The following is a 24,448-nucleotide window of genomic DNA, read 5'->3' as shown; positions in this document are numbered from 1 at the left end:
GAAAACCGCAGCACTTCACATTTCTTTGTCCTGATAAACCAGAATTTCTATTTCTTTTTTTAAAAAAATTTTGGCCACACCTCCTGGCTTGTGGGATCTCAGTTCCCCGAGTAGGGATTGAACCCATGCCCTCTGCATTGGAAGCATGGAGTCTTAACTGGTGGGCTGCCAGGGAAGTCCCAGAATTTCTTTTTCTGGTCTGAATATTCTCTCCACATTGGAGCAAGAGAAAGAGCCGTGGACAGTGGGGAGAAATGTGAAAAATAGCCAAGAATACATTGTGTGGGAGTATATCAAAAGTGTAAACAAAGATGGGTATCTCAGAAGGGCTGTTTCTTTTGTTTAGGGGTGTGTGGGACAGGCAGGTGGATTGGATCTTCTGTGATTGTTACTTAGGAAAAGTATAAGGACAGTGGATGGAGAGATACTGTTTTTGATCCCAAATCCTACAAGGGGAGCATATGTGAATCTTTCACGCTCTTAGCTTGGCATCTGTGGGTCGAGTACATGGTCCCGTCTCAAGATCCTATAATGTCTGACCCTTAGACGTTGTATTATTTTTACTCTTGTACTGCTCTACATAGTCTGGGAATGTCGACTGTTCCTAATTTTACCTTCTCCTTACTTTGTATGATTTTACCTCTTAAATTTCTTTGAAGTATATTCCTAAGGTCTGAAATTTTACCTGGTTTCCTTGCTGTGATAATCCACCTATGTTTATCTGGCAACCTCTTGTGGATTCTCTATGGAGAGTGTTTACTGGGTAACAGAAAATTTTGATAGAGACACTATTCCTCGTATGTTGTAATATTTTCTTGCTCTGTACAAAATCACCACTCGAAGCTACTCAGTAGAGTGGTCAGCATGTTCTAGGATACGAGATAGAAAGTATCACAGGAGTCTGACTGATAAGTCTTACTGGTTTTTTTTCTGGCTTTGGGGACTGTCACAAAAGCCTGTCTCAAGGGCACTGTGACTGTGTTATTCATGTGTCTCAATGACCATACATTTTAGCCTCTTTAAATTGGTATAGGAATTTATCCCAGGACAACTTTGTCAAAGCTCACATTCTCATATCTGTGAGGCTGTTGGCTAAACTGTTGTTGATGCCTTTTTTTTTTTTTTTTTTTTTTTTGCGGTACACGGGCCTCTCACTGCTGTGGCCTCTCCCGTTGCGGAGCACAGGCTCCGGACGCGCAGGCTCAGCGGCCATGGCTCATGGGCCCAGCCGCTCCACGGCATGTGGGATCTTCCCTGACCGGGGCACGAACCCGCGTCCCCTGCATCGGCAGGCGGACTCTCAACCACTGTGCCACCAGGGAAGCCCTGAGGCCACATTCTTCATTGCCTGTGCCATTGTTCATTCTACCCCAACAGCAAATTTTGAAGCGTCTTAATGAGAGCTTATGAAGTGGAGGGATACCTTCAGTGATGAACGACAATGTGTTTAAGACACTGGTACTTTCATTTTGTACATTTCTATGCATTATAAATGATTTTTTATTTTATCATTAGGTTCAAATTTCTATGTTACTCTTGGGGTTTTTGCTTTATATTTGCAACGTGTGGGATGGTTGATTGGGGAAGGGTCCCTGTGGTGGAATTGGTGAATCAGTCCCTCTTAGAATCTTTATATATTCTTCATACTCATCTATTATCAGATATATGATTTAGAAATGTTTTCTTTTACTGTTGGTTGTCTTTTCGCTGTGCTTTAATGCAGAGTAGTTTATATTTTTGATATAGTCCAATTTATCTGTTTTTATTTTGTAGCCTGTGCTTTTGGTGTTATACCTGATAAATCATTTGTGAGTCCAATGTCAAGAAACTTTTTCTGTATGTTTCCTTCTAGGAGTTGTATACACTTGGGACTTAGGTTTAGGTCTTTTAACGATTTTGAGTTAATTTTTGTCTGTAGTGTAAGATAATGGGCCAAGTAAATACTTTTGTTAGTAGGCATCCAGTTTTGGCAACACCTTTTTAAAAAAATTTATTTATTTTTAATTAATTTTTTTTGGCTGCGTTGGGTCTTGCTGCACTTGTGCTTTCTCTAGTTGTGGTGAGCGGGGTCTACTCTTTTTTTTTTTTTTTTTTTGCGGTACGCGGGCCTCTCACTGTTGTGGCCTCTCCTGTTGCGGAGCACAGGCTCTGGACGCTCAGGCTCAGCGGCCATGGCTCACGGGCCCAGCCGCTCCGCGGCATGTGGGATCTTCCCGGACTGGGGCACGAACCCGTGTCCCCTGCATCGGCAGGCGGACTCTCAACCACTGCGCCACCAGGGAAGCCCCGGGGTCTACTCTTTGTTGTGTTGCACAGGCTTTTCGTTGTGGTGGCTTCTCTTGTTGAGGAGCACCAGCTCTAGGCGCGTGTGCTCAGTAGTTGCAGCACATGTACTTAGTAGTTGTGACACCCGGACTTCAGTAGTTGTGACACATGGGCTCAGTAGTTGTGGCTCGTGGGCTCTAGAGTGCTGGCCCAGTAGTTGTGGCACACGGGCTTAGTTGCTCCATGACATGTGGGATCTTTCCGGACCAGGGCTGGAACCCATGTCCCCTGCATTGGCAGGTGGATTCTTAACCACTGCACCACCAGGGAAGTCCTGTCAACACCTTTTGTTCCATAGACTGCATTCCCCCATTAAGTGGTCTTTACACCTTTGTGAAACATTGTTTAAACATCTACACAAGAGGGTTTTTTTTAAAGTATAGTTAATTTATAATGTGTTAATTTCAGGTGTACAGCAATTTACAAGATATTTAATATAGTTCCTGAGCTATACAGTAGGTACTTGTTGTTTAACTATTTTACATATAGTAGTTTGTATATATTAATCCCAAACTCCTAATTTATCTCTCTCCTCGCCCCTCTAACCCCCCGCATCCTGCACCTTCCCCTTTGGTAATCATAAGTTTGTTTTCTATGGCTGTGAGTCTATTTCTGTTTTGTAAATAAGTTCATTTGTATCACTTTTTTAGGTTCCATGTATAACTAGTATCATGTATGTCTTTCTTTGTCTGACTTCACAGGTCCATCCATGTTGCTGCAAAAGGCATTATTTCATTGTTTTTTTATGACTGAGTAATATTCCATTGTATATATGTGCCACATCTTCTTTATCCCTTCATCTGTCAATGAAAATTTAGGTTGCTTCCATGTCCTGGCTAGTGTAGATAGTGATGCTATAAACATTGGGGTGCATATATCTTTTCAAATTAGAGTTTTCATCTTTTCCGGATATATGCCCAGAATTGGAATTGCTTGTTCATGTGGTAACTTTATTTTTAGTTCTTTAAGGAACCTCCATACTGTTCTCCAAAATGGCTACACCAGTTTACATTCCTTCCAACAATGTAGGAGTGTTCTGTTTTCTCCACACCCTCTCAAGTATTTATTGTTTGTAGACTTTTTGTTTTTTTGGCCACGCCGGATCTTAGTTGTGGCACGCAAAATATTTAGTTGGCGCATGCGGACTTCTTAGTTGCTGTATGTGGACTCTCAGTTGTGACATGTGTATGGGATCTAGTTCCCCAACCAGGGATTGAACCCGGGTCCCCTGCACTGGCAGCGTGGAGCCTTACCGCCTGGACCACCAGGGAAGTCCCCTATTTGTAGACTTTTTGATGGTGGTCATTCTGACCAGTGTGAGGTGATACCATTTTGTGGTTTTGATTTGCATTTATCTAATAATCAGTGATGTTGAGCATCTTTTCATGTGGCTGTTGGCCATCTTTATGTCTTCTTTGGAGAAATATCTGTTTAGGTCTTCTGCTAATTTTTTGATTGGGTTGTATGGGTTTTTTTGATATTAAGCTATATGAATTTTGTATATTTTGGAAATTAATCCCTTTTTGGTAGCATCATTTGCAAATATACTCTTCTAGTCCATAGGTTGTATTTTCATTCTTTTTATGGTTTCCTTTGCTTTGCAGTAGCTTTTAAGTTTAATTAGGTCCCATTTGTTTATTTTTGCTTTTATTTCCATGTCTCTAGGAGACAGATCCAAAAAAATATTGCTGTGATTTATATCAAAGAGTATTCTGCCTTTGTTTTCCTCTAGGAGTTGTATAGTATCTGGTCTTACATTTAGGTGTTTAATCCATTTTGAGTTTATTTTTGTATGTGGTATTAGAGAATGTTCTAATTTCATTCTTTTCCATGTAGCTGTCCAGTTATCCCAGCACCACTTATTAAAAAGACTGTCTTTTCTCCATTGTATATTCTTTCCTTCTTTGTCATAGAATAATTGACTATAAGTGAGTGGGTTTATTTCTGGGCTTTCTATTCTGTTCCACTGATCTGTGTTTCTGTTTTTTGGCAGTACTATACCGTTTTGATGACTGTAGGTTTGTATTATCGTCTGAAGTCAGGGACTGTGATTCCTCCAGCTCCGTTCTTCTTTCTCGAGCTTGTTTTAGATATTCGGTGTCTTTTGTGTTTTCATACAAATTTTAAAAATGTTTTGTTCTCATTCTGTGAAAAATGCCATTGTTAATTTGATAAGGATTGCGTTGAATATGTAGATTGCCTTGGGTAATATGGTCATTTTAACAATGTTGCTTATTCGAATGCAAGAACATAGTATATATTTTCATCTGTTAGTGTCATCTTTGATATCTTTCATTAGCATCATATAGTTTTACAAGTACAGTTGTTTTGCCTCCTTAGGTAGGCTTATTCCTTGGAATGTTATTCTTTGTGATGAGATGGTAAATGGGATTGTTTCCTTAATTTCACTTTCTGATATTTCGTTGTTAGTATATAGAAATGCAACAGATTTTTGTATATTTATTATTTTTTATATTTATCCAACAACTTTACCCTGTTCATTGATGAGGTCTAGTAGTTATCTGGTGGCATCTTCAGGATTTTCTACGTGTAGCATCATGTCATCTACATACAGTGATAGTTTTACTTCTTTTCCTATCTGGATTCCTTTTATTTCTTTTTGTTTTCTGATTGCAGTGGCTAGGACTTCCAAATGTATGTTGAATAAAAGTGGCGAGAGTGGACATCCTTGTCTTGTTCCTGATCTTAGAGGAAATTCTTTCAGCTTTTCATTGTTGAGTATGATGTTAGTTGTGTGTTTGTCATATATGGTCTTTATTATGTTGAGGTAGGTTCCATCTGTGCTTACTTTCTGAAGCGTTTTTATCATAAATCAGTGCTGACTTTTGTGAGAGGCTTTTTCTGCAACTATTGAGATAATCATATGGTTTTTAGTCTTCAATTTGTTAATGTGGTATATCATACTAATTGACTTGCAGATATTGAAAATCTTGCATCCCTGGAATAAATCCCACTTGATCATGGCTTATGCTTCTTTTAATGTATTGTTGGATTTGGTTTGCTAGTATTTTGTTGTGGGTTTTTGCATATATGTGATACTGACTTGTAATTTTCTTTTTTTGGAATATCTTTTTCTGGCTTTGGTGTCAGAGTTATTATGGCCTCACAGAATGAGTTCATTGGAAGTGTTCCTTCCTCTCCAAAAGTATTTTTTGTAATAGTTTCAGAAGAATGAGTGTTAGCTCTTGTCTAAATATTAGAATGGGAGAATTCACCTGTGAAGCCATCTGGTCCTGGACCTTTGTTTCTTGGAAGATTTTTAATCACAGTTTCAATTTCAGTACTTGTGATTGGTCTGTTCATATTTTCCATTTCTTCCTGGTTCATTCTTAGGAGATTGTACCTTTCTAACCCATTTCTTCTAGGTTGTCCATTTTATTGGAGTATAGTTTCTTAGAGTAGTCTCTTGATTCTTTGTATTTCTGTGGTGTCCATTGTAACTTCTCCATTTTGATTTCTGATTTTATTGATTTGGGCCCTCTCCCTTTTTTATTGATGACTCTGTCTAAAGGTTTTTCAATATTCTTTTTTTTTTGGGGGGGTATAGTTGTTTTACAATGTGTTAGTTTCTACTGTACAGCTAAGTGAAGTGGAGTTCCCTGTGCTGTACATCAGGTTCTCATTAGTTATCTATTTTATATATATTAGTATAAAATAGCATGTTAAAAGATAACTTTCTTCTTTCCCAATATAAGCATTTAAAGCAGCAAATTTCCCTGTAATTACCATTTCACTTATTTTTTTAAATTAATTTTTATTGGAGTATAGTTGCTTTACAATGTTGTGTTAGTTTCTACTGTACAGCAAAGTGAATCAACTCTACGTATACATATATCCCCTCTTTTTCAGATTTCCTTCCCATTTAGGTCACCACAGAGCATTGAGTAGAGTTCCCTGTGCTATACAGTAGGTTCTCATTAGTTATCTATTTTATACATAGTATCAATAGTGTAGATATGACAATCCCAATCTCCCAATTCATCCCACCCGACCCCGCCCCTTGGTATCCATACGTTTGTTCTCTACGTCTTTGTCTCTATTTCTGCCTTGCAAACAGGTTGATCTGTACCATTTTTCTAGATTCCACCTATATGTGTTAATACACGATGTTTGTTTTTCTCTGACTTCACTCTGTATGACAGTGTCTAGGCCAGCCACGTCTCTACAAATGACCCAATTTCATTCTTTTTATGGCTGAGTAATATTCCACTGTGTATATGTACTATGTCTTCTTTATCTGTTGGTCTGCTGATAGGCATTTAGGTTGCTTCCAGGACCTGTCTATTCTAAATAGTGCTGCAGTGAACATTGGGGTGAATGTGTCTTTGAGTTATGGTTTTCTCTGGGTATATGCCCAGTAGTGGGATTGCTGGGTCATATGGTAGTTCTACTTTTAGTTTTTTAAGGAACCTACATACTGTTCTCCATAGTTGCTGTACCAATTCACACTCCCACCAACAGTGAAGGAGGGTTCCCTTGTCTCCACACCCTCTCTAGCATTTGTTGTTTGTAAATTTTTTGATGATGGCCATTCTGACTTGTGTGAGGTCATACCTCATTGTAGTCTTGATTTGCATTTCTCTAATAATTAGTGATGTTGAGCATGTTTTCATGTGCCTCTTGGCCATCTGTTTGTCTTCTTTGGAGAAATGTCTGTCTAGGTCTTCTGCCCATATTTTGATTGGGTTGTTTGTTTTTTTGATATTGAGCTGCATGAACTGTTTGTATATTTTGGAGATTAATCTTTTGTCCAGTAATTTGTTTGCAATTATTTTCTCCCATTCTGAGGGTTGTTTTTTGTCTTGTTTATGGTTTCCTTTGTTGCTTATGGTTTCCTTTGTTGTGCTGAAGCTTTTCAGTTTCATTAGGTCCCATTTGTTTATTTTTGTTTTTATTTCCATTACTCTAGAAGGTGGGTCAGAAAAGATCTTGCTGTGATTTATGTCAAAGAGTGTTCTTTCTATGTTTTCCTCTAAGAGTTTTATAGTGTGTGGTCTTACATTTAGGTCTTTAATCCATTTTAAGTTTTTTTGTGTGTATGGTGTTAGGGAGTTTTCTAATTTCATTCTTCTACATGTAGCTGCCAGTTTTCCCAGCACCACTTACTGAAGGTACTGTCACCATTGTATATTCTTGCTTCTGTTGTAGATTAATTGCCCATATGTACATGGGTTTATTGTGGGACTCTCTATTCTGTTTCATAGATGTATGTGTGTGCTTTTGGGCCAGTACCAAACTGTTCTGATGCCTGTGACTTTGTAGTATAGTCTGAAGTCAGGGAGCCTGATTCCTCCAGCTCTTTTTTTTTTCTCAAGATTGCTTTGGCTACTTGGGGTCTTTTGTGTCTCTATACAGATTTTAAGATATTTTTGTTCTAGTTCTATGAAAAATGCCAATGGTAATTTGATAAGAATTGCATTGAATCTGTAGATTGCTTTGGGTAGTATAGTCATTTTCACAGTATTGATTCTTCAAATCCAAGAACATGGTATATCTCTCCATCTGTTTGTGTCGTCTTTGATTTCATTCATCTGTGTTTTATAGTTTTCTGAGTACAGGTCTTTTACCTCCTTAGGTAGGTTTATTCTTAGGTATTTTATTCTTTTTTTGTTGCAGTGGTGAATGGTATTGTTTCCTTAATTTCTCTTTCTGGTCTCTCGTTCATGTATAGGAGTGCAAGAGAATTCTGTGCATTAATTTTTTTTTTTTTTTTCCGGTTCGTGGGCCTCTCACTGTTGTGGCCTCTCCCGTTGCGGAGCACAGGCTCCGGACGCCTAGGCTCAGTGGCCATGGCTCATGGGCCTAGCCACTCCACGGCATGTGGGATCTTCCCGGACCGGGGCACAAACCCGTGTCCCCTGCATCGGCAGGCAGACTCTCAACCACTGCGCCACCAGGGAAGCCCTGTGCATTAATTTTGTAACCTACAACTTTACCAGATTCACTGATTAGCTCTAGTAGTTTTCTGGTGTCATCTTTAGGATTTTCTATGTATAGTATCGTCTCATCTGCAAACAATTTTACTTCTTCTTTTCCAATTTTATATTCCTTTTGTTTCTTTTTCTTTTCTGATTTCTGTGGCTAGGAATTCCAAAACTGTGTTGAATAGTAGTTGTGAGAGTGGACCTCCTTGTCTTGTTCCTGATCTTCGAGGAAATGCTTTCAGTTTTTCACCATTGAGAATGATGTTAGCTGTGTGTTTGTCATACATGGCCTTTATTATGTTGAGGTAGGTTCCCTCTGTGCCCACTTTCTGGAGAGTTTTTTATCATAAATGGGTGTGGAATTTCGTTAAAAGCTTTTTCTGCATCTATTCAAATGATCATATGGTTTTCATTTAATTTGTTAATATGGTGTATCTCATTGGTTGATTTGTGTACATTGAAGAATCCTTGCATCCCTGGGGTAAATCCCACTTGATTGTGGTGTATGATTCTTTTAATGTGTTGTTGGATTCTGTTTGCTAGTAGCTTGTTGAAGATTTTTGTGTCTATATTCATCACTAATATTGGTCTGTAATTTTCTTTTTTCGTGATATCTTTGTCTGATGTGGGTATCAGGGTGATGGTGGCCTCATAGAATGAGTTTGGAAGAGTTCCTTTCTCTTCAGTTTTTTGGAAGAGTTTGAGGATGGGTGTTAGCTCTTCTCTAAGTGTTTGGTAGACTTCACCTGTGAAGCCATCTGGTCCTGGACTTTTGTTTGTTGGAAGATTTTTAATCACAGTATCAATTTCATTACTTGTGATTGGTCTGTTCATATTCTCTGTTTCTTCCTGGTTCAGTCTTGGAAGGTTATACCTTTTTATGAATTTGTCCATTTCTTCCAGGTTGTCCATTTTATTGGCCTGTAGTTGCTTATAGTAGTCTCTTATGATCCTTTGTATTTCTGCAGTGTCCTTTGTAACTTTTCCTTTTTCATTTCTAATTTTATTGATTTGAGTCCTCTCCCTCTTTTTCTTGATGAGCCTGGTTAAAGGTTCATCAATTTTGTTTATTGTCTCAAAGAACCAGCTTTTAGTTTTATTGATCTTTGCTGTTGCTTCTGTTTCATTTATTTCTTTTATCTTTATGATTGATTTCTTTCTACTAACTTTGGGGTTTTTTTGTTCATCTTTCTCTGGTTCCTTTAGCTGTTAGTTTAGATTGTTTATTTGAGATTTTTCTTGTTTCTTCAGGTAGGATTGTATTGCTGTAAACTTCCCTCTTAGAACTGCTTTTGCTGCATCCCATATGTTTTGGATCATCATGTTTTCATTGTTATTTGTCTCTAGGTATTTTTTTATTTTCTCTTTGATTTCTTTACTGATCTCTTGGTTATTTAGTAGCGTAATGTTTAGCCTTCATGTGTTTTATACTATAGTTTTTTTCCCCTGTAATTGATTTCTAATCTCATAGTGTTGTGGTTGGAAAAGATGTTTGATTTGATTTCAGTTTTCTTAAATTTACCAGGGCTTGATTTGTTACCCAAGATGTGATCTATCCTGGAGAATGTTCCATATGCACTTGAGAAGAAAGTGTATCCTTCTGCTGTCAGGTGGAATGTTCTATAAATATCAGTTAAATCTATCTGGTCTATTGTGCCATTTAAAGTTTGTGTTTCCTTGTCTGGATGATCTGTCTGGATGATCTGTCCATTGGTGTAAGTGGGGTGTTAAAGTCCCCCACTATTGTGTTACTGTCGATTTCCCCTTTTGTGGCTGTTAGCATTTGCCTTATGTATTGAGGTGCTCTTATGTTGGGTGCATAAATATTTACAATTGTATGTTTCCTTGGATTGATCCCTTGATCATTATGTAGTGTCCTTATCTCTTGTAACAGTCTTTATTTTAAAGTCTATTTTATCTGATATCAGTATTGTTACTCCAGCTTTCTTTTGATTCCCATTTGTATGGAACATCTTTTTCCATCCCCTCACTTTCAGCCTGTATGTGTCCCTAGGTCTGAAGTGGGTCTTTTGTAGACAGCATATATACAGGTTTTGTTTTTGTATCCATTCAGCCAGTCTGTCTTTTGGTTGGAGCATTTAACCCATTCACATTTAGGGTAATTATTGATATGTATGTTCCTATTACCATTTTCTTAATTGTTTTGGGTTTGTTTTTGTAGGTCTTTTTCTTCTTTTGTGTTTTCTGCTTAGAGAAGTTCCTTTAGCATTTGCTGTAGAGCTGGTTTGGTGGTGCTGAATTCTCTTAGCCTTTGCTTATCTGTAAAGCTTTTGATTTCTCCGTTAAATCTGAATGAGATCCTTGCTGAGTAGGATAATCTTGGTTGTAGGTCTTTCCCTTTCATCACTTTAAATATATCCTGCCACTCCCTTCTGGCCTGCAGTTTCTGCTGAAAGATCATCTGATAATCTTATGGGGATTCCCTTGTATGTTATTTGTTGCTTTTCCCTTGTTGCTTTTAATATTTTTTCTTTGTTTTTAATTTTTGTTACTTTGATTAATATGTGTTTTGGCGTGTTTATCCTTTGGTTTATTCTGTATGGGACTCTCTGCACTTCCTGGACTTGATTGGCGATCTCCTTTCCCATGTTCAGGGAAGTTTTCGCCTATAATCTCTTCAAATATTTTCTCAGACCCTTCCTCTTGCTCTTTTTCTCCTGAGACACCTATAATTCGAATGTTGGTGTGTTTAATATTGTCCCAGAGATTTCTGAGACTGTCCTCAATTCTTTTCATTCTTTTTTCTTTATTCTGCTCCCTGGCAGTTATTTCCACCATTCTGTCTTCCAGGTCACTTATCCGTTCTTCTGCCTCAGTTATTCTGCTGTTGATTCCTTCTAGAGTATTTTTAATTTCAGTTGTTGTGTTGCTCATCACTATTGGTTTGTTCTTTAGTTCTTCTATTTCCTTGTTAAACATTTCTTGTGTTTTATTCTATTTCTGAGATTTTATTTTTTTATATAAATTTATTTATATTTGTTAGTTTTGGCTGTGTTGTGTCTTTGTTGCTGTGCCCAGGCTTTTCTCTAGTTGCAGTGAGTGGGGCTACTCTTCGTTGTGGTGCATGGGCTTCTCACTGTGGTGGCTTCTCTTGTTGCAGAGCACGGGCTCTAGAGCGCGTGGGCTTCAGTAGATGCGGCGTGTGGGCTCAGTAGTTGTGGCTCGTGGGCTCTAGAGCACAGGCTCAGTAGTTGTGGCGCGTGGGCTCAGTTGCTCTGTGGCATGTGGGATCCTCCGGGACCAGGCCTCGAACCCATGTCCCCTGCATTGACAGGCGGACTCCCAACCACTTGTGCCACCAGGGACACCCTGTTGCTGAGATTTTATATCATCTTTACTATCATTACTCTGAATTCTTTTTCAGGTAGACTGCCTCTTTCCTCTTCATTTGTTTGGTCTTGTGGGGTTTTACCTTGCTCCTTCATCTGCAGTATATTTCTCTGTCTTCTCATTTTGTTTAATTTACTGTGTTTGGGGTCTCCTATCCGCAGGCTGCAGGGTCGTAGTTCCTCTTACTTCTGGTGTCTGCCCGCAGTGGGTGAGGTTGGTCCAGTGGCTTGTGTAGGCTTCCTGGTGGGGGGGACTGGTGCCTCCGTTCTGGTGGGTGCAGCTGGATCTTGTCCCTCTGATGGGTAGGGCCACATCTGGTGGCTCTTTTTGTGGTGTTTCTGAGCTTAGTATGACTTTCGGCAGCCTGTCTGCTAATGGGTGGGGTTGTGTTTCTGTCTTGCTAGTTGTTTGGCATGAGGCGTCCAGCACTGGAGTTTGCTTGCCGTTGGGTGGAGCCAGGTCTTGGTGTTGAGATGGAGACCTGTGGAAGAGCTTTTGCCAATTATATTCCCTGAGGCTGAGAGTTCTCCGGTCATCCAGCATCCTGGACTAGGCTGTCCCACCTCAGAGGGTCAGGCCCGACCCCTGTCCGGAGCACCAGGACCCTGCAAGCTGCACAGTGTGGAAGAAAAGGAAAAAAAAAAAGAAAGAAAGAAAACAGACACACACAAAGAAACACACAAACGAAAACAAACAAAAAAGAAAATGAACAAACAAAACCCCAAGACAAATGTTAAAAACAAACCAAACAAAAACAAAGAAACACACACACACACACACACACAAAAGAGAGAGAGAGATAACAAAAAAGAAGAGAGCAACCAAACAAATAAACGAACCCCAAAATGAAAACAAACACTAAAAACTAAACTACCAAAACAAAAAACTAAAAACAAATCAAAAGCAGAAATTGAACTCTCGGTCGGTCTCTGCACCTGCTGTGGGCACTGTGGGGCCAGCTTATGCTCTGACCTGACCCAACTCCTACGAGTACTTGCCCCCAAAGTCCACGGCCTCAACTGTGGGAACACTCGTTGTCTCTTCAGACACTGCACAGATGGGGGGTTTATCGAGCCGATTGAGGGATTTGATCTCCTGCTCCCGTGGCTGCATGGAGAACTTCCCCTTCTCTTCTGTGGTTGCACTGGCCCCACGAGTTCAGCTTTAGTTGTGGCTCTGCCTCTGCACTGGGGCCACCCTCAGGAGTCTCTTCCCCACCCAGGCAAGAGGGAACCAAAGCAGTGGCTGACTAGGGCTCACTTGCTCACCCGGGTCAGGGACGGGGAGGGACACAGCATTCACAATTAGGATGTGTGGGCAGTGCCTTTGGTGGCAGAGACCAGTGGGAATTTGCAACAGCCTGAGGTGTGCCGTTCGCTCTCCCCAGGAAGTTGGCCTCAGATCGCTGTGCCGTTGGCAGTGGCAGGCTGCACTGGCTCCCGGGAAGGTGTGGGCAGTGACCCGAGCTTGCTCACAGGACCCATGGTGGCAGCGGTGGCAACAGTGGCCGTCACGCCCACCTCTGGGGTCCAAGTAGCAGGCACAGCTCTCACCCGGCCCTAGAGCTTGTGTAGGCTGTGCCCTGCTGTCTGTGAGAGCGTGGAGAAAGAAGCTCCTAGGGCGGGTGTGCCCCTCTCCTCGTGCACCCTGCAGCAATGGTCCCTTGTCTATCTGGCAGGCCCAGGTTTCTTTCCGGACTCCCTCAGGCTGTCTTCTCACAGCTAACCCCCAATCCTCTCTCCCTGGGGTCTGACCTCTGAAGCCAGAGCCTCAGAACCCAGCCCCCACTCGCCCCAGCAGGCAGGCAAGCATCTCAGGCTGGGGAGTGCTGGTTGACACCAATCCTCTGTGCGGGATTTTCTCTGCTTTGCTCTCCGCACCCATGTTGCTGCGTTCTCCTCTGAGTCTCCAAAGCTCCCCCTTGTCTCTGCCAGTGAGGGTGCCTCCTAGTGTGCAGAAACATTTCCTCCTTCACAGTGCCCTTGCAGAGGCGTCAGTCCTGTCCTGATTCCTTTGTCTATTTGTTTTTCTTCCTTTTTTCTTTTGCCCTACCCAGTTACATGGAGATTTTCTTGCCTTTTTTGGAAGTCTGAGGTCTTCTGCCAGTGTTCAGTAGGTGTTCTGTAGGAGTTGTTCCACATGTAGATGTGTTTTTGATGCATCTGTGGGGAAGAGGGTGATCTCCACATCTTATTCCTCTGCTATTTTCCGAGACTTCTCTATCAGTGCTCTTTATCTTTTCAAAGAACCAGGTTTTAGTTTCATAGATCTTTTCTTTTTTTGTTTTTGTTCTCTATTTCATTTATTTCTGCTCTGATCTTTATATCTTTCTTTGGGGTTTTGTTCTTTTTCTAGTTCCTTTAGGCATAAAGTTAGGTTGTTTATTTGAGATTGTTTATTTGAGATTGTTCTTGAATCCTAAGTTTAGCTTGTTTTGCTATAAACTTCACTCTTAGAACTGTTTTTACTGTGTCCGATAGGTTTTGGGTCATACTGTTTTTATTTTCATTTGTCTCTAGGGTTTTGTTTTTTTTTTAATTTCCTCTTTGATTTCTTCAGTGATCCACTGGTTGTGTAGTAGCATATTCTTTAGCTTCCACATCTTTGTGTTTTCTGCAGATTTTATTTTTTTTGTTTTGTCAGTTTTTTTTTTTTTTTTAGTTGATTTCTAGCCTAATAGCATTGTGGTCGGAAAAGATGCTTGATATGATTCCAGTTTTCTTACATTTACCAAGGATTGCTTTGTGACCCAGCATGTAGTCTGTCTTGTAGAATGACCGATATGCACTTGAAAAGAATGTGTATTCTGCTGCTTTCAGGTGGAATGCTCTATATCAATTAAGTCCATCTGCTCTAATGTGTCATTTAAGGCCTGTGTTTCCTGATGGATTTTCTGTCTGGATGATCTGCCCATTGATATAAGTGGGTGTTAAAGTCCCCCACTATTATTGTGTTGCTGTCCATTTCTCCTTTTATGTCTGTTAACATTTGCCTTATATATTGAGGTGCTCCTTAGCTGGGGTGGATATATATTTCGAATTGTTATGTCTTCTTTATAGATTGATCCTGTGATCATTTTCTTGTGGTCGCCTTTGTCTCTTTTAACAGTCTTTTTTCTTTTTCAAGTCTATTTTGTCTGATATAAGTGTTGCTTCTCAATCTTCCTTTTTATTTACACTTGCATGGAATACTTTTTACCATCCCTTCACTTTCAGTCTGTATATGTCTCTGCATCTGAAGTGAGTCTCCTGAAGGCAGCGTATGTACAGGTCCTATGTTTGTATCCATTCATCCAGTCTGTATCTTTTGGCTGCAGCATTTAGTTCATTTACATTTAAGATAATTATTGACATGTATGTTTCTATTGCCATTTCGTTAATTGTTTTGGATTTGTTTTTGTAGGTCTTTTTGTCCCCCTTTCTTTTGTTCTCTTTTCTTGTGGTTTGATGAGTATCATTAGTGTTATGGTTGGATTTCTTTTTCTTTTTTGTACGTATATATATTAGAGATTTTTGTTTCTCATTTACCATGAGGTTTTTGTATACTAGTACGTATGTTTATGTGCTTGTTTTAAGTTGCTAATCTCAAATGCATTTTAGATACCCTGCATTTGTACTCTCCTCTCCGCATGATTACTGTTTTGGGTATTATATTTTACATCCAGTTGTTTTGTATATCCCTTAACTGCTCATTGTGGATACAGATGGTTTTACTACTTTTGTTTTTTAACCTACCTACTAGCTTTGTGTGTGGATGATTTTCTACCTTTATTGTATGTTTGCCTTTACCAGTGAGCTTTTCCATTTTGTGATTTTCTTATTTGTAGTCAAGAAAGTCTTGTGGTCTTTTCCCACTAGAGAAGTTCCTTTAGCATTTGTTGTAAATTTGGTTTGGTGGTGTTGAATTCTTTTAGCTTTTTCTTGTCTATAAATCTTTTGATTTCTCCATCGATCTGAAGGAGAACTTTGCTGGGTTGACTACTCTTGGTTGCAGGTTTTTCTCTTTGATCACTTTAAGTATATTGTACCAGTGCCTTCTGGCTTGCAGTTTCTGACGAAAAATCATGTGATAGCCTTATGGGAGTTCTCTTGTATGTTTTTTATTGCTTCCCTTGTTGCTTGTAATTTTCTCTCTTTACCTTTAATTTTTGCTGTTTTAATCAGAATGTGTCTTGGTGTTTCCTTTCCCAGGTTAGAGAAGTTTTCAGCTAATATCTCTTCAAATATTTTCTCAGCCCTTTCTCTCTTCTTCTGGGAACCCTGTATTGCAAATATTAGCATACTTGCTCTTGTCCCAGAGGTGTCTTAAACTGGTCTCATTTCTTTTTATTCTTTTCTTTTTGTCCCTTGGGTGGCAGTGGTTTCCCCTACTCTGTTTTCCAGCTCACTGGTCCATTACTCTGCCTCATTTCGTCTATTATTAATTCCTCGTATTTTTCATTTCAGTTATTTTCTTCTTCAATTCTGTTTCATTGTTATTTAGACATTCTCAGTCTTTGTTAAACACTTATCATTTCTCGCATTGTGCATCCGTTCTCCTACCGAATTCTTTGATCATCTTTACGATTATTACTCTGAGCTCCCTCTTGAGTCGTTTGCCTGTCTCCATGACACTTGGTTCTCCTTCTGGGCTTCTGTTCTGTTCCTTTGTCTGAAACATATTCCTGTATCACCTCGTTTTGTCTAAATTGCATTTGTATTTTATGTATGTGGTAGGTTAGTTACATTTCTCAACCTTGGAGAAGTGGCCCTCTGTAGGAGACATCCTATGCCTTCAGGCAGTGCACTCCCCTTTCGTCACCTATGGACCAGGGGCTGTCTGGTCCCCAGGTAGTATGTGGCCTGCGTTTGCAGACTTGGTCTATAGGCTGCAGAGACTATAGTTTTCTTGCTTCTAGTGTCTGCCCCCTGGTGAGTGAAGCTGGTGTAGAGGCTTGTGCAGACTTCCCTGTGGGAGGGGCAGGTGCCTGCTCACTGGTGGGTGTGGCTGGGTCTTTGCCTCTGGTGGGTAGGGCCCTCTGGTGTCTAGGGGCATGGGAAGTAGCTGGGGGCTCAAGAAGTCTTTAGACAGCCTGTCTGCTAATGGGTGGGACTGTGCCCCTGCCCATTGTGTTGTTTGGTCTGGGGAGGGGGTCACAGCACTGGAGCCTGCAGGGTTTTGGATGGGGCCAGGTCTTGGTGCCAAGACGTCAGCCTCCAGGAGAGCTCATGCAGATGAATGCTCCCTGATACGTCCACCACCAGTGTCTATGTCTCCTGACCATGCTACAGTTGCCTCCCGCCTCCCCTGGAGATCCTCTAAGACCAGCAGGTAGCTCTGGTCCATGCTCCTGTGATATTACTGCTTTGGCCCTTCGTCCCGGTGCATGTGAGTTCTTTTGTGCGCCCTTTAAGAGTGAAGCCTCCATTTCCCCCAGTCCTGTGGAGCTACACTCAAGTCCCGCTGGCCTTCTAAGCCAGTTGCTCTGAGGACTCTGCTTCCTGGGCTGGACCCCTGGGCGGAGCTGCCTCACGTGGAGCTCAGAACTCTCACTTCTGTGGGAGACCCTCTGTACTATAATTATTCTCCAGTCGGTGGGCTGCCCACCCAGGGGGCGTGCGATGTGATTATATGGCCAATCGCCACTTCATCTATCCAGTTGTGGTTCCTTCATTAGCTGTTGAAGATCTTTTCTGGTAGGTTCTAGTTCAGTGGTTGCTCTTCAGTCAGTTGTGATTTTGGTGTGCTTGTGAAAGGTGGGGGAACTTAGGGTCCTTCTCTGCCATCTTAGCCGCTATCCCACAAGAGGTTTTTTTGGAAGTCTCTGTTCTATTCCAGCAGTCTGTCTGTATGCCAGTACCACACTGTTTTGATTAGTTTATCTGTGGGATAAGTTTTGAAATAAAGAAGTGTGATACAACAAGTTTGTTCTTTTCAAGATCGTTTTTGCTATTTGCTTTCTCCTGAGACTCCATATGAATCACAGGATGGATTTATCTCTTTCTTCAGGAGAACACTACTGGGATTTCACTAGGGAATGATTTGAATATAATGATCACTTCGGGTAGTATTGACATCATGACAATATTGACTTCCAATCTATGAATTTGGGGTGTCTTTGCATTTATTTTTGTCTTCTCTAAAATTTTCAGCAGTCTTTAGTTTGCAATATAATATATATATCTTTACCTTCTTGTATAACGTTGCATCTAACTTTTTTTTTTTTCATTGTCTTGTAACTGGAATATTTTTCTCATTTTCTTTTTTGGTTGTTCATTTTTAATGTTTATGAACCCAACTGAATTTTGCATGTTGATTTTATAGCTTCTCATTTTTTAGAGCTCTGAAAATTTTAGCAGCTTTTTTCTGCAGAATATTCATGGTTTTCTACATATTAGATCATGTCAGTTGTATACAGAGATGATTTCACTCCCTTTTGCTATTGGGATATCTGTTACCCAATTTTCTGCCTCTGTGTTCTTCCCGGGACTTCCAGTAATATGCTTTTAGAAATATTGCGAGCAGGTATCCTTGTCTTGTTCCTGATCTTAAAGGAAAAGCTGTCATTCTTTCACCATGGAGTATGATGAGAGCTCTGTGTAACTGCTCCATTGCAGGATATTTTTCAGCATAGTCTTCTACCTTTTCCTAATAAAGAACATACATCACACATGATGTTGAATCCAAATTCATATGCCCATTCCTCATTGGAGTTAGAAGCAGAGAAATGTGTATTAGTTGAGGAGGTGCCAGCCAGAAACTTGGGAGACCTGGCCTTGTCTCACATCCATCTTCCTGGCTGGCCAGGGTGTAAGATTTTTAAAGGGTAAGGGAGAGAGGGGAGGGGAGTGTCTGTAATCCCAGCTTTCCCATAAGATCTCAGCTGCAGACTTTTGAGAATCAAGTTGTGGCTTCCTTTCTGATTATTCTGTATGTTCCAGCAAAACAGTTCCTAAATCAGAGTCTTGTGATCCCATAACTTCCTTCTAGGAGACAGGAAAAGCAATAGTTCAGGCATTTTATTATTTACTTAGAGCCAAATTTGACTGGTTAAGAATTTCAATTCTCAGTTGACCCTGTGGTGTCATCAATTTTTAAGTCCTCTTGGGGTAACTGGTTGAAGCCACAGTTTGGGTTCATAAATCAAAGTACCAATTTAAGCTACCAATCATGGAAGTGATTAAATTGGACTTGCTTTTCCTTTGTTTCTGTATTCTCTCAATCCCCTAATTAGAAACTGCTTGAATCTGACTTTTTGAACTCAGGAATGGTCTAGGAGACTAAAGCCTTTTTTTTTTTTTTTTTTACAAACAGGAAATGGGAGACTCAGAAAGGCTTTTGTAACCAGGAAGGCCCTGCAGATTCCTGTTCAGTTTCAATCCCCCCTTTTCTTTGGTACTCCTCAATCTTGAGATGAACATGTGTGGAAGAAGAAACAGAATAAAATTTTCGATAGAGAGGTTAATCAGACTTAGCAGGAGAACTCAGATTTAAGGCAACTTAACTTTTGAAAATTATGGTCCCCTATTCTACTGGAGGGTTGATTCAGTTTCTTTGTAACTGCATGTATGTACAGAAGAAAGTCATTCGTCTTTAGGTGGCTTTTTCCTGGTTTTTCCTTCTGATTTCTGCTAATAAAATTCATGTTCTTTATGATATGACTTCATCTGCATTATATCTTATATAGTTTTCATTTGCATTTTTTTCCAACAGCATCGTGTCTGACCCTAGGCAGTAAATATACAAAGTGCTCACTTTTTGTTTCTAGTATTTTGGAGCCATTAAACCAGATAATTAAGGATACTGCATAGGTAGGGATTGTTCTGTTACTGGCCATTAGATAACTGGAGAATATTTTATGTCTTAATTTATAAATGTCATTTACAGATGATGGTCTTTTAGCATGTATTATGCAATACAACTGACAGGTACTACTTGTTAATGTAAAATGCCTTTTCTTTTTGGGTACACATTTCTATAGCAAAGATTTAGAAAAATATATTGTTTCTTAAAAATTGTTTTATCAAATTCTTCATTTTCTCTGTTATATTTGTTTTACAGTTCTAAACAGCCAATTATCTTATTAATTGGATAAGTTTTGTTTTGGATTATTTCCCGGTACAATACATTGTCTTCTTTTCTTTTTTTTTTTTTTTGTGGTACACGGGCCTGTCACTGTTGTGGTCTCTCCCGTTGCGGAGCACAGGCTCTGGATGCGCAGGCTCAGTGACCATGGCTCACGGGCCCAGCCGCTCCGCGGCATGTGGGATCTTCCCGGACCGGGGCACGAACCCGCGTCTCCTGCATCGGCAGGCGGACTCTCAACCACTGCACCACCAGGGAAGCCCTACATTGCCTATTTTTAAAAATTTATTTATGTACAGTAAGCATGCAGAATACATCAATAGTATATTTTTCTCCTCAGTCATGAGACAGCAGGATGTTTGCTGTTGGTTGGTCTGTTCTTAGAGTTGATAATAGAAAGAGCCGACCTAAGTTTGTCCAGTGTGAGTGTTTTTGTCATATGGTGTTTAAAACCAGGCTACCTTAAAGTATATTTGGAATTATGTTATCACGCTTTCTTAAGTAAAGAATTCTATTCCTTTAGTGTGTCCAAAAATTTAAGGTCATGGTTGGGGCATTTCATACCTACCTTTGGTATAAGTATTACATTTGTTGTAATATCATATATTCAACATGAGACATATATCTTTGAATTATTGTGAATGGGATACCTATGGTTCTTTATATCTTGTAGATATCTCCCCTATACATGTGATCAAGCAATTACAACCCAAAATGAACAGTGATAAAGGAGGAGTATTCCAAACACCGATGTTGGGAAGACCTGAAAGCTGTAAAATCAAACATTTTCACCTCTGGGAAATTCAGAAAAATATGTATGACTTTGAGTGTCAGTGGAGAGATGATGAAAGAAATTACAAAGGGATGCCTGTAATCTGCAACAAAAATCTCACTGAGGGAAGAGATCAACATGGTAGAGGGGGTGTAGGAATCAAGCCCTGTGGAAATAGGCTTGGATTAAACTTTCAGGATAAACTGCAGATATTTCAGACTGATGGGATAATTTCTGAATGTGATGTAGTTGAGAGGTCTATCAACAATAGTTTCTCATTTTCACCACTTCAGAAAATCCCTCCTAGTGTCCAAACCAATGTTTCTAACATATATGGGAATGATTCTGTGCATCCTTCAGTGATGACACAAAACCTTAAAGCACACAGGGAAAGACCTTGCAAATGTAATGAGTGTGGGAAAGCCTTTCTTAAGGGCTCACACCTCATTAAACATCAGACCATCCACACAGGAGAGAAATTACATAAATGTGACATATGTGACAAATTCTTTGGTCGAAGTTCACAGCTTGCATGTCATCGGAAAACTCATCCTGGAGAGAAATGTTACAAATGTAATGAGTGTGGCAAAACCTTTAACAATGGCTCCACCCTTGCCAGACATCAGATAATCCACCCAGGAGCAAACTTATATAAATGTGATGTATGTGGTAAAATCTTTGGTCAAAATTCATATCTTGTACGTCATCGGAATATTCATGCTGGAAAGAGAAGTTACCAGTGTAATGAGTGTGGTAAAACCTTTACTGACAGCTCAAACCTCAGTAGACATCAGAGAATTCATACAGGAAAGAAATTATATAGATGTGATATTTGTGGCAAAGTCTTTAGCCGAAATGCACATCTTGCTGGTCATCGGAGGATTCATACTGGAGAGAAACCTTATAAATGTAATGAGTGTGGGAAGCTCTTTAGTCACCATTCACATTTCATAAGTCATAAGAGATTTCATACTGGAGAGAAACCTTACAAATGCAGTGAGTGTGGCAAGGCCTTTAGTGAGAAGGCAGTCCTTTTAAGTCATCAGAGAATTCATACTGGTGAGAAACCTTACAAATGTGATGAGTGTGGAAAGGTCTTTAGTCAAAAATCACATCTTCGACTTCATTGGAGAATTCATACCGGAGAGAAACCTTTCAAATGTAATGAGTGTGGCAAGTTCTTCAGTCGAAATTCACACCTTACAAGTCATCGTAGAGTACATATAGAGAAACCTTTCAAATGTTTTGAGTGTGGGAAAGCCTTTACTCAGGTCTCAACCCTCGCTACACATCAGAAAACCCATACCTGAGAGAAACTATGTAAGTGTGATATATGTGTGAAGGCCTTCAAAATTCACACCTAACCGTTGTTCAGAGAATTTATACTATGGAGAAATCATACAAATATCAGTGTGGCAAAGCTTTTGTGCATTGAGCCTCACTTACCATCAGAGAATTCATACTAGAGAGAAACCTTACAAATATAGTGAGTGTGGCAAAGCCTTCAGTGTGCTTTCAAGCCAAACTTACCATCAGAGGATCCATACTGGTTAGAGCACTTAAAAATATAATGAAGGGGACTTCCTTGGTGGTCCAGTGGTAAAGAATCTGCCTTACAAGGCAGGGGACATGGGTTCGATCCCTGGTTGGAGAACTAAGATCCCACGTGCCGCGGCACTACTAAGCCTGCGCGCCACAGCTACTGAGCTTGCGTGTCTCAACTAGAGCCCACGTGCCGCAAACTACAGAGCCCATGCGCTCTGGAACCCACACGCCACAACTACAGAGCCCATGCACCCTGGAGCCTGTGCGCTACAACTAGAGAAGAGAAAACCCACACGCCACAACTAGAGAGAAGCCTGTGCACTACAGTGAAAGATCCTGCATGCCTCAACGAGGATCCTGCGTGCTGCAACTAAGACCCAACATACCAAAAATAAATAAATAATAAATAAATCTTAAAAAAAAATACAACGAAGGTGGCAGTGCTTTAGGAGGCCCTCACATCTTAGGCTTCATGAGAAAATTCATACTGGATAGAAACCAGATAAATGTATTTAGTATATTCAGGCCTTTAGAAAATGAATTCAGTCTAGGAAGATTCCTCACCAGTGCCATGAATGTGAAAAACCTATTCTCACAGCTCACATCTCACCAATATTCAGGTAGTCCGCACTTTTCAGAACATTACAAATGTACTAAATTTTGAATGCTTTTAGATTGTGCCTTAAACTCAGTGATCACCAAATACTTCATGTTTTAAAATGCAACAAATATGTCAAAAGTTAAACTATTGCTCACTCATCGCTAGATATCAGAATATTTATCCTGAGTAAACCCCACAGAAATGTAATGTATGTGGCAAGGATCTTACCCAGAAGTCACAAGATAAGAACATACTGGCACCATACCTCCCAAATGCACTGGTTGAGGCAAAACCTTTACCTTGAATTTAAGTACTTGGCAATTGCAGAAAGTCCATATTGAAGAGAAGCTATGGAAATGTATGAATAGAGGCTTTCTCCAGGCCTCACAGTGCACTAAGCTTCAGAGTACACATTTTTGAGAGAAACCACACAAAGCAATATGTGTCCTGAGGACTGTACTTGAAGATCAAAACTGAAATACAGAGGATTTATGCTGGCGAGCAAGCTTTCCGATGTAATGAATGTTGTAAATTTTTACAACAAGTATCTACACCTTTAGTGTAATGACAGAATTCTTACAGGTTACAAAGTATATACGGAAAAACTTCATGAAACAGTACATCCTTGGGGTTTACCAAAGAACTAATATTTGGGACAGTCCTTACAAATATAATGAATTTGGTGAATTTTTTGAGCCATTCTTACAACAGACCATCAGAGAAGGCATACTAGGAATAAATCTTTAGTTCTCTGAGGTTAACCTGAGATATTACATACTGCAGAATCGTTACAAGTCACAACACGTTAAAACTTCTGGCATGGTGTGTATATGAGAGGAAAAGGACATGTGAAAATAACCGATTATCTTTAGTATATTAAAATTTAATTATTTGAGTTTTCTTGAAAAGGCTACTTACTATTTATGCTTTTCAACCTAAAGTTTGAAGTAACAGGGAAGAACAAGTCTGTCTCTGTATTGGACCTTTTCCTTTTACTTTAACATTTGTATTCTATTGCTTTTGCTACAAGTGAATCACTAAAGGGATGTTGCCCATAAGCTTAAATTATACATAATGGGCTATCTTTGGGAAACCTGATTCCCGTGTAATGTGCATTAAACTAAAATACCTTTGTTTACCTCATGGGAAACCTCCTGTCCAGGCTCCCCTGTGAATGGCTTCAAGAAAGAAGAAATTAAAACATCCCCTCAAGAATCTGATTGGAACCAGGACTTTACTCCCTCCTCTTTTAGTATGAAAGAAGCCCGAATTCTAACTCAGGGAAGACGATTCTTTGGGACAGTAGTCCACCACCTTCTGGGTCTGCTAGCTTTCTGAATAAAGCCACTGTTGCTTGCCCCAACAACTAGTCTCTCAGTTTACTGGCCTGTTGTGTGGTGAGCCATAAGAGCTTGGCCTTGGTAGATAATCTTATCTCTTCATTACAGGCCTTTGTTGATGGTCTCTGGGAAGAATCAATGACATGAGGGGCCCAACTTCATTAGGTGTGGTTCATGCACATCCACGTTCCCTGGAAAAACATGAATCCTGAATTATCAAATTCAATAGTGTGTGAATTAGTGTCAGGGAGGGGCAGAGAACAGTGTAAAACTAGGACATGAATCGTCATGCTCGTTATGTCCAGGGCGCCCTTCTGTTCACAGTGGGTTGCAGGACACAGTGCTCCACCAACTGACTTGGACAAGAGCAGGCAAGACATTAAGGCACTGGGCTTTTCATGGCAGGAGAGTGACAGGTTATTAGGGCCTGACTATGTGGTAGGAACAGTGCACAGGAAAAGTTGGTCACTTTCTCCATTGGATGGCAATAACTGTTGTATGTATG

The 24,448-nt window shown here is 40.1% G+C and overlaps 1 protein-coding gene across 1 annotated transcript in view; it reads left to right on the top strand.

The window, feature by feature from the left end:
* The window catches only part of LOC308605934 (uncharacterized protein), a 41,622-nt gene extending 17,664 nt beyond the window's left edge, over positions 1 to 23,958 (top strand). Inside the window, exon 5 of the mRNA XM_081216321.1 lies at positions 20,359 to 23,958. Within this exon, the coding sequence (XP_081072447.1) occupies positions 20,359 to 21,767 (1,409 nt within the window). The 3' untranslated portion in view covers positions 21,768 to 23,958. The remainder of the gene's footprint in view (positions 1 to 20,358) is intronic.
* Positions 23,959 to 24,448: the final 490 nt, after the last annotated feature.

The sequence above is a fragment of the Mesoplodon bidens genome, assembly GCF_964165515.1.
Source record: "Mesoplodon bidens genome assembly, chromosome: 18".
Classification (NCBI taxonomy): Eukaryota; Metazoa; Chordata; class Mammalia; order Artiodactyla; family Ziphiidae; genus Mesoplodon; species Mesoplodon bidens.
Note: the sequence above shows the minus strand (reverse complement) of the source record. Positions and strands in the feature narration are given on the sequence as shown.